This window comes from Aulostomus chinensis, chromosome 9 (genome assembly GCF_037954235.1).
Source record: "Aulostomus chinensis isolate RoL2024-O1b breed Wild chromosome 9, RoL_Achi_v1.0, whole genome shotgun sequence".
NCBI classification, from domain to species: Eukaryota; Metazoa; Chordata; class Actinopteri; order Syngnathiformes; family Aulostomidae; genus Aulostomus; species Aulostomus chinensis.
In genome coordinates this window covers 4,293,681-4,308,203 of record NC_141328.1, presented here as the reverse complement: position 1 = coordinate 4,308,203, position 14,523 = coordinate 4,293,681, and the positions used below count along the sequence as shown (strand labels likewise).

At 43.5% G+C, this 14,523-nt stretch overlaps 2 protein-coding genes across 4 annotated transcripts in view; both read right to left on the bottom strand.

Moving 5' to 3' along the window:
* Window positions 1-352: 352 nt before the first annotated feature.
* Window positions 353-946, bottom strand: g0s2 (G0/G1 switch 2). The gene is made up of 2 exons (XM_086212544.1): window positions 865-946; window positions 353-779 (listed from the first exon to the last, which is right to left on the bottom strand). The coding sequence occupies exon 2, from the start codon at window positions 759-761 to the stop codon at window positions 423-425; it is 339 nt and encodes a 112-aa protein (XP_086068670.1). The 5' UTR covers window positions 762-779; window positions 865-946; the 3' UTR covers window positions 353-422.
* Window positions 947-3,956: 3,010 nt separating this feature from the next.
* camk1gb (calcium/calmodulin-dependent protein kinase IGb) overlaps window positions 3,957-14,523 on the bottom strand; it is an 11,558-nt gene continuing 991 nt past the window's right edge. The window contains exons 1-13 of one of the 3 annotated variants that reach the window (XM_086213221.1): window positions 14,139-14,523; window positions 13,715-13,826; window positions 9,586-9,711; window positions 9,380-9,454; window positions 9,095-9,233; window positions 8,247-8,370; window positions 8,065-8,140; window positions 7,493-7,605; window positions 7,329-7,407; window positions 6,571-6,658; window positions 5,936-6,285; window positions 5,749-5,847; window positions 3,957-4,963 (exon numbers count right to left, since the gene is read on the bottom strand). The exon at window positions 14,139-14,523 is cut by the window's right edge and continues 71 nt beyond it. In XM_086213221.1, coding sequence (XP_086069347.1) covers window positions 5,790-5,847; window positions 5,936-6,285; window positions 6,571-6,658; window positions 7,329-7,407; window positions 7,493-7,605; window positions 8,065-8,140; window positions 8,247-8,370; window positions 9,095-9,233; window positions 9,380-9,454; window positions 9,586-9,711; window positions 13,715-13,800 — 1,314 coding nt within the window. In that variant the 5' untranslated portion in view covers window positions 13,801-13,826; window positions 14,139-14,523 and the 3' untranslated portion in view covers window positions 3,957-4,963; window positions 5,749-5,789. Of the gene's footprint in view, window positions 4,964-5,748; window positions 5,848-5,935; window positions 6,286-6,570; window positions 6,659-7,328; window positions 7,408-7,492; window positions 7,606-8,064; window positions 8,141-8,246; window positions 8,371-9,094; window positions 9,234-9,379; window positions 9,455-9,585; window positions 9,712-10,303; window positions 13,678-13,714; window positions 13,827-14,138 lie in introns of those variants that run through there. The other 2 variants (XM_086213220.1, XM_086213222.1) reach the window with 2 other exon arrangements.

Genomic DNA, 14,523 nt, shown 5'->3' with positions numbered 1-14,523 from the left:
TGACTGAATTATAGTGCTAAATATGGAATGATATTTGACTAATTACATTTAATATAATTAATCATTTTCAAAAAAGGAAATATTGGATGTTTTTTTTTAACCCATTTTGCATATTCACCACATATTTTGAGTTTGTGTTTGGTCCCCAGCCCCCCATTACATTCAGTTTTGGCCCTCCTATGGAGAAAGTTGATTTAAACCATCAACCAGTTAATTGGACGTTAAGTTTGGCCTATTCAGAGATTTCTGTTCATCAGCCGTTCTTTGCAGTTGTAACCCACTTGTCTTTTTTATGGTCAGCAAAGGCAAACTTCATGTTATGGAGTTGAAGAACGATGACAAATTAACCGGTTTCAACACAGAGATTTAATTTACCACCATCACTCTCAATGTTGCAACGTCACAGTCCTTTAGCAATCTCTCTAGGAGGCATGTAAGCGGATGGTTGAGCTTCTCCGCCTGGCTGTCATCAGGTGTTTGGCCTTAATTTCAATCCCTGCTGTTTCCAGTTCCTCCACGACGTCATCCAGGGTCGTGTGCATCTTCAGCACCTGCTTCTTGTCCCCCATGAGCAGCTCTACTGGTCTGTCTTCAGCACTTTCATACTCTGCAAACGGCAGGAAAACTGTCTCCAGTAATCCTCCGACCACTCCGAGCATGGCGAGAGTGGAGCCGAGCATGTAGATCTTCAGCATGCCTCGGCCAGGCCTCTGGTTCAGCATCTCCTTAGTGAATGGGATGATTTGGTCAAGGGTTTCCATACTGGGTTTGCGATGACTCTAGAGAGAGAAAACCAATTCGCTGTAGATTTTGGTGTTGAAAATAAAATGGTATGTACAATGGAGAAGGCTGATACTCACTCACATTGATATGCGACCCGAAATTCCTTGAGCTTTTGTCCGTCTTCAGCCCAGTCAGGAAATCGCAGGCAAAGACACCAGAGCAGATCCTGCAATTTAAATCCAAGCGGAGCCGGGTCGACTCCCACAGTGGTGACCACATGCATATTCATGAGCTGGATTCGCTCTCTGGAGACGAGGGTTTGTTTTGGGTAAAAGGGCATTAGAAGAAATGAGGCAAATATGAAAAGGATATTATGTCGTTGTGCAGTAGAAATTAGTTTTCACCTCATTATTATCTCTATTTCTCTGAAAAAAAATTAAAATAAAATCAGGGCCTGCAGTGATCCAGACTCCGCAATCACACCAACATTGACAATATGAGCGGCTGATTTGTGTCTCGTGGCTCATCACCAAACACATTGATCCTCCTCAGGAGAGCTCCCCTCACGTCCAATTACAGGCTGCAAAAACTCTGAAGCCATTCCCTTTTATTGGTTGACGGATTTTTTTTTTGGACAACTCTATTGTTCTACATGGTATAGCGCTTATTGATCACGAAGAGATAAAGTTCAGAAGATGATAAAGTTCAGTAGAGCTCCCATAATCATGCAGGCCTCAGCTGCTCTGGCCCGTGTTCACTGACTGACCAAGAGGGAAAATTAGGCTGTGAGAGATTGCAGTGTGTGTGTGTGTGTGTGTGTGTGTGTGTGTGTGTGTGTGTGTGTGTGTGTGTGTGTGTGTGTGTGTGCATGTGCCCCTTGACCTCGATCCTCACAGCAGGAGAGCAGGGGATGATGTCAGGCGAGCGAGTTGAGAAATGTGTCTGATCTTTGTCACAGAGAACCTTCTGTTATCAACACTCTGTGAAAATGATGATGGGCCAACTCCGTGAGGCGTCTGCATGGTGGTACAACATCAACACGCCATGATGAGAGACGCTGGGCACGGCGCCAGCTTGACCCAAGATGCCTTAGAGTGAGTAAAAGGCAAAAAACATTCAAAAACAAATGAACTACAAACAGAAAAACATTAAAACGACATTGACATAGTCATCTTTTTCACTGTATAAGCTGTCATTAGTCCTCAAAAAATGTCTGCGTTATATCAACAGATACCGCAAAACAACCCATAATCCAACGAGGCGCATCGCTTGAGTCCCTGGCACTCTGGTGCTCGGAACTTGATTAAAGCTACAAAGAGGGATGAGCAGACCGCCGCACCCCCGCACACATCAGAGTGCATGTCTGGGCTGCAGAGTGAGACAGAGCTGAAACCTACAAATATATGGATTTTGCGTGCGGGAGCAGACTAACGTGGTGCAAATATCACCTCCGTCCCCTAGGTGGCGATATAGGACAAACATTACCGTCACGTGAAGCCAACTCTTCGTGATTTCGATGTAAATAAAATCATTTTTGTCAAATCAGGCTTAATCTCCTTAACCACTGGGCGCCACTGTTGTTGCTCCTAGACGTCGCCAGCAAACGTGTAAAGTTTGGAAGAGATCCGACCACCTGGAGTTCAGTCACGACAACTTCCTGTTCTGTAGTGGAAGTTTCCGCCTGTTAAACTCACTCACCTTCTGCGTAACCAACCACCAAGTTGTGAAAGTGTTTCTGACCAAATCAGAGATGGATCAGGTCGACCCGCTAGGAGGTGCACGTCAAAGTGGGAAAAAAAACCACCCCATTTCCTGTTGCCACCAGGTGGCGCTCAGAATGATGGCACCTTACATATATTGGGTTCATCTTTGGCCCAGGCTTCACCCGTCCAACTATGTTAGTAGTTTTTGTGTAACCTTACTGACAAACCAACTGAACGGCAACATGACCTCCATGCCGGAGGTGAAGAAAGAGATAATAAATAAAGATACGCAGCCAGGCAACATTCAGCTTTCATTCCTCTCAAGCTTTTGCTCAGCAGTGGTGCAATGTAACTGAATAAAATAATAATAATATTAATAATAATAATAATAATAATAATGACTGTAACTAAACCCTCCATAACGTTCCCTTTGAGTGATTCACGAATGTTTGTCAGTGCTGGAAAAAGGTTGAGGCTGTTTGGAGACCTTTGCCCCATATTTCTAGTTCCTCAGCTTGAATGAACAGTCTGTCTCTATACTGGACCGAGTCAACCATGTTGTGGTTTGCGTGTTGTGTGCATGTGTGTGCATGCGTGTGTGTGTGTGTGTGGGTGTGTGTGTGTGTGTGTGCGTGTGTGTAGAGCTCATTCAAAAGGGAAAAAAAGGGGGGAGCACATAAAAAAGTATAACTCAAATTAAAGATACCATTCTCAGCTGTTGCTGGCTCCTGAAGTGTCTCACTATTGCGATTATAACTGAACATTTTGTGTCAAGGGCACACAACAGTTTGCAAAAAAAAAAACAAGCAAAAAAACAAGCAAAAAAGAAAGCACACCCCCTGTCTGTATAAGTGTCAAATTATTTAGCAAAAACATCTCTTTTCAGCCTCTCTTGAAAAGTTTCTGTCAGCAGTTTAATAATATTTTTGACCATTTCCTGCTGCACGTTCTCATTTTTCATTTGTTGTAACACCTGTCGGCGATGAGGAAACTCCAAAGCATTTGAAGGGTTTATGGGAGTCAGCTGCTGCAGCTGATGACTGTAATCTATTAATCCAGGTCATGTTTGTTTGTTTGTTTGTTTGTCTTTAAGCAGGACAGCACATCAAATTTGACAGGTGTTTATCTTAGTCATAGCACCACCTGGTGGCAACAGGAAATGACTTTTATCTCTTCGACACACCTCCCCCCTTGTGTTTACCACTCAACAGTAACGCGTGTTCTCTACCGCCACCTAATGGAGGCAGGAAGTGATATTTGCGCCACATAATCTGCTCCAAGAGTCAAACGCGGACTTCATCGTTGAGGAGCGGCTTCCTGTCTGAACGCAGCTCTTCCTGTCACGACGAACGGAGTGGCCATTCTTTCATTCTTCAATTCTGATTCTCAACATTTTCTTTTGTTGAAAAAAGAAAAAAGAAAATTCTACTTTCTTGTGCCTCGTTTGTTATGGCTGCTTCTGAGTAATCATCAATTCACGTACCCAGTGAGAGAGAAAGTCCAGACGAATACAACTGCAACAACATAGAGCAAATTCTGCACAGGGTTTATTGATGAGCATACAGGTGTGATACAGAGCCGTGGTCAGCATCGTCTGACCGACTCAACGGCCAACAAAGATTAGCAAGAATGAACCATCAGCTAACACTTAAACATTTAAAGCACATACCTAGCAGGTCTGTGGCATGAGGGAGGGGCTACGAATTGGCAAATTAAAGATGCACCTGTGGCATTTACACTGTTTATTTATGTTTATTCAAGCACAGCTCTGTTTAGGTCCTTTTTTTTCATTTTTAAAGGAAGCAAAAACTTAAGAGGAGCAAAAAAAAAAAAAGAAGAAGAAGAAGAAGAAAAAAGACACAAAACAATGAGCGTAAAAATGGCGACACAAGAGTAAATGTTCTCTGCGTGCTTTTGCTGAAGCATGCTTTAGCTTCTCACACTACTCACTGCTCACAGGTGCAGGATGCTTCTGGATTGGTATTTTACACATTGATTGATGGCTGTAATTTGCCATATTGCGTCGTGTTAACTTCAGCAACACAACGGACCAGTGCGGTGAGTGATCACGTTAAAATGACTTCAGCCTGAAAGCCTTGAAGACATGAGGGGTCCGGGATGTTCTAACCTTGGATGAGATTAACATTCAAGTGGAACCATCACACGTCTCGGTGATCCCTTCATACCCCCCCAAGTTTAAGAGTCACAACCCCTCCAATACTGCCTGAACTCTTTAACGAAGTCAACCCGTGTATTAAAGTGTATCTCGTGCTATGAAAGTGTGTAACTTTGTGTGCTTTTACGCTTCAGAGGCACTTTTTTCCCCAAACATGTATTCCCGCAGACCGGTGTGGGTCGGGCAGAGAATCAACCACGTCTCATTCTCAGTGCCGAGAGGTGGGGGTGAGGGGGTTGAGAGTCTGTGTGTGTGTGTGTGTGTGTGTGTGTGTGTGTGTGTGTGGTGTGTGTGTGTGTGTGGGGGGGGGCGGCCTCGGACACAAAAGAGCTGCATGCTGCGTCAGCACAGCAACACTGACCTGCAGAGGGCAGAAACACACATACATTAAAACAGAGGGAACTTACATGACGTCATTTCTCTTGGTGACTTCTAAAAGTCCGTTCCAGACACTTTATGGGCACGAACAGCTAAATGTGACTGAATACGCTTAGTTATCAAGGGACTGGATGCCTCCAGCTTTTGGCAGTCTTGATTATCGGATGTATGTTCCAAAATACATCGCAAAGATATGGCAAACATAAAAGTAATTGTATTCATTAATATACCAGATGCTTATAGAAGCAGGAAAAAAATGTCCCTGCTTTTCTGTTTGAAGGAGATAATTATGTCTGGAGTTCAGACAGCAGAGGAACAGCTCTGAAGATGTAGTTTTGTCATGAACTGATCTAATCAGGAAAAAAAGGAATGCAGTATTCTTCTGATGTATTGCGAATACATCCAAGACAGTATTAGTGACTTGATTATGTTCCAAATACACAGCAAATATGAAAAATAACGTCGTTTAAATTATTTACGTAAATGTAGTTGACGTGTGTTTTTGAGAACAATACTAACACTTTAAATAACGTGGAGTTGAGATGCAATTATTTAATGTTCTATAATGTATTTCAGTTAAAACGACATTTTCTCCCCTGAATTCTCCGCTGCTTGTTTCGTTGTCAATGTGATCAATACGGTCGAAGCTAAATAATGTTTTTGGTCTCTGTACGTAACTTCCTGTGGCAGCCATGTTGGACTACTATAACACGCCTTGATGGCTGTTCGTGCTTTGACACTAATACTGCTGCAAATGCTGGAACCTACCAAGAAAAATGTGCTTTCTCCCATGTAACTTCACGCTGCCTTCACATGACCGAGCAAACGCCAGTCTGCACAGTCTTGCCGTTTCTGTTCTTACCGTACCTGAAAAAGCAGAGGAAGCAGACTTTGTCATTGCTGCTGTTGTATCAGAGAGTTCAGATTCAGAACATGAGGTGAAGTTGGTACAAACCCATTCAGGTTGGCGGGTTCTGAGTGGTACACGTGCTTTCCTTGCTCGGCTATCGTGGGCGCGTGATGAGCGCCGCTCTGACTGTGACTGGTCTTCAGTGGGTGGAAGTGGCTCTTCAGATCAACGTGGCTGGTGGGCAGCGACATGTGATTGGTTCCGGGTACGTTCCCATTGATCTCTGGTGTCTTGGGGTCCAGTTTCTCTGGATCGAGGTGTTTCCTTTGTCTGACGGGGGTGGACACGTCCACCACCTTGATGGCCGGGATGCTGGCCTGCCTCAGGACCAGCTCCGAGTGGGCCAGCTGCAGCTTCTTCATGTGGTTGATGGCTACAGCAGCGTTGTAGGCTTGCTGTGGAGTGGACGTAGAGATCAGACCAGCAACCCATTGCTCACGAGGATGTTCGAGAGAAAGATCTGACTAATACCTAATGCAAGCAAATCATTCATTTTTGATACTTAACAATCAATTCTTTTTTTTCAGCAAACCTCACATCAGCCAGCAGTGGCCTTGATTGCAGCACATTTATCAAACCATCCTTCATCAGGAAGGATTTAGGCAGTCATCCACTTAAGCCACTATAAACATCAGGTCCTCAATGAGCTTATCAGAGCCAAGAAATCACAGGGGACTGACCTTCCACTTGGACTTGGCGAAGTTCTTTTGGATCTGAACACTGACTGAGTAGTAGATGTCCTGGCTCCGCGCCGTCTTTCCGATTATCCTGAAACACAGACGCCACAACAGAATGCTGAAATTTGTTTCCAGGTAGAGGTCAACCCAGGATCCATTCGGGTGACTCTCCTTCCAGTACTTCCCCACTAATTCCTTCATCAGTATCACCCTGAGTCTCCAAAATTTTCACGAATCCATTTTTTAAAAATCGAGTCAAACAATTTATGTTGCATTACAAGCATGATGGGAGAGAATATTTGCTATAAAATGGTAGTATTTAAAATATTCAGGTGTAAAAGAGGCCAAAAATGAGAAAATTGATGAATTAAGAGCCTTTTTAAATTTCTAATGTTGCTTTGTATGGAGCCCTGGATTTGCCATGTAAAGACAAAAACATAGTTAATAGCCAGATATAGTTAAGCTATATAACTCGCTCCCTACGTTTAATTAATTTGCGGCCACACGCTACACAAATTCTTCCCTCAATTTAGTTATTTTGGCACCACAAAATGTGGCTTGTTCCCAAGATTTGATCACTTAGAGGCAAAAGGAGATAAGATTACTTGTTCCAACTAATCAGTTAAATACATGTAACATTCTGCAAGAAATTACTTTCCAATTACTCATTAGAACGCTCCACGAGTTCATTTTTAACATGAATGTCATAGCAAATAATACTTGCATCAGCTGCAATGATTTTCCAAATGACTGACACTCACCAGGGGTGTCTGAGCGCCTGCTCGGTCGAGTAGCGCATGTGAGGATTCTTCTGCATCATGTTACGTATGAAATCTTTAGCTGCAGATGAGAAGACGATGCGCTGGTTAGCGGCTGAGCTCTATAAGCAGGAATAAAGCAGCCGCGATGCGCTCAGCGTTCTTACCGGATTCCGAGATCTCATCCCAGAAGGGAGAGTCAAACTCGTACTGGGCCTTCATGATCTTGGAGAAGAGTCGTGACTCGCTCTCCTCATAAAAAGGGGGGTATCCACAGAGCCTGCAGGTACAAGACAAGCAGGACTCATCAGTAATGTGTGTGCAGGACATAGCAGATGCTCACTGGGTGGAGCTGGGACTGCACTGTGGCGAAAGGTGGGAAACAGCTTGATTCCAAGACGCGTGAAGATTCTCGATTATTAGCTTCCAAATATTCATTATTGGCTTTCCAGCCACTGTGGGCACCAAACACAAGGCTAAACGCTAAGATAACTGTTACTGTTAACTGAACTGTTCCTCAGTCACATATGGACATTTGCTATTGTAAAACACTTTCTGAATTAAAAAGGGAATTTATATTTACGAGCTTGTATTAAGGAATGGAGAAAGTACAGAGCTGCATAACTGAATAAAAGACAGGTGAAATGTAATTGAACTGGGCCTTTAATCTGAAAAACCTGCTGCTTCCTGTGGGAGAGGGTAGCATAGGCGGGGTCAAGTGTCTGTGGTTTACACTTACAGGATGTAGGTGATAACGCCAATCGACCAGCAGTCCACGGCTTTGCTGTACGGCTTCTGCGCCAAAACTTCAGGAGCTGCAAGAGAAGACAAATGTCAAACTTGAATCCGCCTGCAGGGAAACAAATGTATCAGTTAAGTTCTGTAGCGTTTGCCTCAGTTCTCCTGATCGCGTTCTCTTACCAACATATCCTGGCGTGCCGCAGGCCGTCGACATGATGCCGCTGTCCACCATTTTTGACAAGCCGAAATCGCTGATCATGATCTTGGAGTTCTCGTCCTGGCTGTAGTACAGAATGTTCTCAGGCTGCAGGCAGACAAACACAAGCCTGCGTTAGCGGCGGAGCAAACTCACCTCAACTAACATTTCATTCTCTGCAGCAGATTCAAAACTCAGTTGAAGTTGATGGAACAAGATCCAAGTTTAAAATCGTCTGGCAGTTTGAGTTTGGTCGTATTTGATTACAAACTAAAATACAGGAAAATTTGTCATTTTGGGAAACGTATTTGTTTGGTTTCTAGCTGGAATTTAGTCCCAATTAGCTTTAGCATTGAAACTGGAAACAGCCAACAGAGGCAAGAGACTGCATTTTTGTGATATGTTTTGTATTTTCAGGATTTTTCCCTCTCATTCAGTTTTTTTGCCTTTGTTTTATGGATTATGTATCATTTGGCTATTACTATTTTATCATCATATATTATTTTGTATTCCACTGTAATGGTCTTTATTTTGTTGTTTTAATCTATTCAGTCTTTTTATAAGCTACGTTTTACATCACTACTTCACTCCAGTCACGTTGACATCCTCTAAATCTATATGATGACACTCTACATAATTACATTTCACACATTACACATCAACAAGTGTTCTGTCTCATCGGCATGCTGATGCATGTTGGCGTGTTACTCTGGGAGGTAACAGAGTCGTTCTATTCCAGATAAACAGCAGGGAATTAAATGTAACCTTTATTGACTTGAGTGAAGGATTTGAGTAACAGTAAATATTTAACCTTTATTAAGGCGGTTCGTACCTTGAGGTCACGATGCACGATGCTGCTCTGGTGCAGGTAGCTGACGGCCTGCAGCACCTGCTGGATCACGTTGCTGGCATCTTTCTCCGAGTACACCCCCCGGTCCAGTATCCGGTCAAAGAGCTCGCCGCCTGACACCCTGGTGAGGACACACACACACACACACACACACACACACACACACACACACACACACACACACACACCCCTTCCATCAGCACCTCAAGTTTAAACAAAAATCCTATTTCAACCCACCAATTCTTAACAATCTTATGGAAAACTCACAGCTGCATGACCAGGTAGTAATGGGTCCGACTTTCATAGAAGTCCTCCATCCCCACCACGTTCTCGTGTTTGATTCTATTCAAGGAAAACGAACAAAGTGCTTTCATTACACTATCAACAAACTTCACCTGCTGCCTGCTAAAACACAGCCTGCACATCGTCCACAGACCACTGGGAGACTGAGATGAGAGCTCACAAAAAATTACCTCCTCAACACAGCAATCTCGTTCTCCAGATTGAGGTCCCGCTTCTGCTTCTTTTTAACACACTTCATCGCAAATGTCTTCCCAGTCTTTTTCTCCTTCACCATGTAGACCTCTGAGAATGCTCCTCTGTTAATGAAACACACAAACACAACAGTAATGAGCTGTTGACGGATCAAACAACATCCCCAGGAAGAGCAAACAAGCCTTCATTCTACCTCCAACTAATGAAGCCATTACAGCAGCAGTCAGAGGAAGATATTGTTTTTCATGACTCAAGTCGAACGTGCCAGCGAGTTCTGTTTACACCAACTGTGAAACAACGATGACACTGGAACTCCTGTTTCAAGTGTGATTCATCATGATTTTCTAGTTGTGTGACGCGTTTCACTGGTGGAGGAAGAACTGGGATGATTTGCTTCAGTAAAAATGTCTATTCTTCAACAGAAAAACCTACAATCACCACTGAAATTCAAACCAGCACTTTAAAAAGTTCCCAGCTGATGGAGCCCGTTCGTTTTCCTCCACTGTTCAAATAAATGGGTAAAATGTAACCTTCCTCTGAAATGCGCATGAAAAAATGGCATCAAATAAAAAACTAATGTACAAATAAGTCATCTAACTGTGTTGAAGTTCTTGGAAATCACTGTAACTGAAATAAACACCCAGAATAGCAAAGTCACAGGGTTCAGCTAAGGTTGATAAATCTCTTCGGCTTAACTATTCACAAGTCAGAGGCTTATTATTGCTCTGTGCTGCTCCGCTATCTTCAGCGCTGTCTGGGAATAGTTGTTCCACCAGGTGGATTAGACCCTTTATCCCTGACGCAATGGAAAGAGCAGCAGAGGCAGGAGGAGGCAGAAGGAGCCAGGAGGAGCCAGGAAGAGCCAGGAAGAAGAGCCAGGAAGAGCCAGGAAGAAGAGCCAGGAAGAAGAGCCAGGAAGAAGAGCCAGGAAGAGCCAGGAAGAAGAGCCAGGAAGAGCCAGGAAGAGCCAGGAAGAGGCTGGCGGGTCAGAGACTGAGACTGAGCATTAGCATGAGTGGGAGGGATCTTCAGAAACAGCAAATACAGGACAGGTCAAGTTTCAAGTTCAACGGTCTGACACTGGGACACACACACACACACACACACACACACACACACACCCTGCTGTAAGATGACAACATTGACCCAGAAAGATGAAAGGATGGAAACCAACACCTGAGGCTGATGGAGAACAACGGGAAAGACCTGACTTCCAACTGCTCTCAGTTCCTTTTTTCATACGATGTACATTTACTCAGGTGTTATGCTAAGGTACAGTTTTGAAGTACTCAGCATTTTATGCTACTTTACATTTCCACTCCACTTCATGTAAGAGGGAAATCGTACGGGAGGGAATTTGTCATTTCTACTGCACTAAGGTGTACTTGCAGCTTTAGTTGCTTGTCACTTTCAGATAATTTGAACAAAACTGATAATATAACAAGCCTTTTAAACTAAAACTGTGAAAAATCCTCCGGCAACGGACATCTTACAAAAAAAACCAAAAACGTGTCAGAGGTTTTTATCACAATAAATATTCAAACTGTGATATTTGACCAAAAAACAAGGATGAGAGAAATTTGAGTCCGAATTTTCATTATTATAAAGATAATCATTATTATTATTGGTATTTTTATTATCAAGCTGTTTTACTCTGCTTCTAAAGCATATTTGAGAAGTCAGAAAAGTGCTTTTAAGTGTGTATAAATGGAATGTATTCATTGTTTTTTATCTACTCTCATGAACAGTCTGGTGTGTATGTGAGTCTGTACAGCTCGAACTAATCATATATTAGTCAGTACTTTTACTTTAATACTTAAACATTTACTTTTAGTATGAAGGTAGTTGTCATTTACTTAGATGAAGGTAAACACAAGGCAAACACACACACCCACACACACACACACAAGCGCACGTGTGTGTGTGCGTGCTGACTGACGGAGGCTGCTCTTCACATCCTGCTGCTCAGCTGGTTTCTCCCTGGTTACCACAGCTCATTTTCTTTCTGTGCCGGATCTCCTCGACGTTTACCGCCGCTCTCAAGAGAAATCATCAATCAAGGCTCGAATGTCAAGCAACACCCTTTGTACAAAAAAGGGCAATCAGAAATCACCGGCGCTCCGGCTCGAGTGCCTAAAATTTGGAAGCTCAAAATTCAAAAGAATAAAAGTTGAGCTGTTTTTTCAGACATCCTGAGGGTCACTTGTGGCCCTGATGAGTCGGCTTCCTGATTAGCTGCCACTTCCACCAGGAAACCATTAGGATGTTGTTTACGCCATCTGTGATGAGGCCCAACGGGAGACGCTCCATTTGGTGTTCCTGCGTAGTCTTTGGTCCCTGCTGGACTCACTGCGCTTTACTGCAGCGGAAGACAGGAAGATTTCAAAATGACGATTGCACACCTGAGGGAAGGATGTTCTTCCAGCTTACGTGATTGAAGAAGATTCTAGAGGGATTTCTTTCAGATGCGGTGCCTGTGATACTTCTTAATACTGTTATAATGCTAATTACTGAGCGGCTTCATTAGGCACTCAACACTGAGAGCAAATGGATTAGGAAGACAAATAACTGCAAATCTGACATGTATTTTCCTTCTTTGGTTAATTTAAACTGAGCCTGACCAATAAACATTCAATTAGATGTCAAATTTAGACCACATTTGATTTTGGGCCAGTTATTAATACTGCAAAACACTGATACTTCCTCTGGTGTTGATAACAATGACACCAAATACTGATACTTTCATTACACCAGCGGTTGTCCTCAGCAGATGCTAAGGACAACCGCCCATTTTGAGAGTTGGTAACCGCGTCTGTGTCTTAAGAGGCACTAAACTACGATTATGTTCTTTATTTCATTTCATTCTGATGGGCTGACAACGCCAAATCGAGTGAGTAAATATTTGATTCCTGCTGGCAAAGGTCTGGTTTTTCTTGTTTCTCAGATATTGGGACCTGAATGTATATTAGAACACTGCTGTATTGTGGTCCTGTTGTTATTGTGGGCTAACTGACACGTTACGCTGTGGTTCCACATCTTTACACCCCCACCTGGCTCCAGCGTTAAGACGCCCAGGTCTGCTCAGCCTCCCAACAGCTGCATTAAAGGGCGACCTGACCTTATTAACATCCATCACATCAACTTAAATAAAGCAAAGTTCCATCACGACACAGAGTTACTGAAAACTGGACTATAAATTGCCCAGTTTCCATGATGAGGGAGGGTGTCCTGCACCCAGGTGCGTCTCCTCGGCTCCGTCCTGGCTGACGTGCTAAGCTGCACCCTCCCGTCGGCCTCCTCAGCCCTCAGCACCCGGCTGATGTGTTTCCACACAACATCCCGGCGGTGGCCGTCGCTCCCCCACACCTGTATTTACCGTCGGCTCTAATCTGCTGTCGGCAGAACGTTCAGCCCCACACCAACACTTCACCGTAAAAGGTTGCAGAGACACTCTATTTTTTTTAATGACTGCATGAGAACGCCAGCTGGTGTTTTATTCACAGAGATTACTGTTCTTGTGAGGCTTTTTTTTCTTTGTGAATGGACGGCTGAGCTGGCAGCTCGCGGAGCCATCAGGGAAGTCGGACTAACCCTTTTAGGCCTCTTCATGTCAATCCTATCAAAGCAGTAATCTCTAATTCAAGCAGCACATCTATAATCAAATCCCAGCCTTCTGACGTGGATGTTTTCCTGCAGTTCTGTTGACCTTTTTAGATCCAAACATTTGACGGTTTTCTTACTGTCTCCGTAGAATCTTCCACTAAAACCTGCACCTCTCTGCTGTAGCAGATAGAAATGGGAAAAAAAGCATTGATATTCACCTTCTATGTGAAATGATTTGCCTTTGACCTGCCGTTCACTCAATATTCTTTTTAAATCAAAGTATCTATTTTTTTTTTTGAATCAAGGAAAATCCAAACGCCAGTCAGTGAAACAAAAGCTCTTTAAAATATTCCCAGGGTTTCTGAGAAATGCAGGAAGAAAAAGGAGCGTAAACCCAAAAACCGATAACAGGAAATGAAATTCTAAGTCCAATAAACAAAGATTTCTGGAATAAATGAAGACTTTCAACATAAATAAATCTGACGTCATTCCAAATGTACTCACGATCCCAACTCCTCCATGAATTCAAAGATCTCCTGGATGTTCTCCGTGTCTTTCTTCCACACATTGTCAGCCTCCTGACGACCCATTTCTGCTGAAGCTTCGACGGGGATTCCTATCAGAAACGAGCAGACAGGAAACGCAGATGTCGAACTGAAGTTTCACACGGACAAACAAAACAATCCTTAAAGTCTACACGACAATCTCAGGCTTAACGTCCAGACTCCCTCATCATCATAATCATACAGAGAAAGCGGTCAGGGATTATTGACGAGTCATGAGAAAGCATGTGTGAAGGTTGGCGTGTCCGCTGCGCTGCTCAGACTGTCTGCTGGCTGATGTGAGTCTTTGTCTAGCAGACAGAGGTTAGAGCACTAATCCCACATGCAACTAGCACACAGGATGGAACAGGAATGGATGAGTCCACCTGTCCGATGACACCGTGCGACTCTGAGGAGCTGCCGAAGAAGAAGATGATGAAGAATTCTCCTCCTCTCATCACAGCTGGACCCTCATGATGAAGGTGTTTCATCCAGAGATCATGACGTAAGGGAGAGGTGCTCGTCCATTCACTCAACACATGAAGGCAGTCAGAAGGATTAGGAGCACCTGAGATGAGAAGGTCACCCAGTTTGGTCTGCTGGCCTCTTTTCTCTTATATAAGGGATTAGGAACTCTTGATCTGGAGACCTGAACTTGTCACTGGTTGAATAACAAACTGGAGAAAAGACTCACAACATGAAGGACTAATGAAGGGACGACTAACTTTCTCCTCTTTGATCTCAGTCCTTCCTGTAAGGATTTCTCTCTGA

Bases quoted from the DNA above. Each gene is read 5' to 3' on its own strand.
- g0s2 (XM_086212544.1), bottom strand. From the start codon at position 761: ATGGAAACCCTTGACCAAATCATCCCATTCACTAAGGAGATGCTGAAC.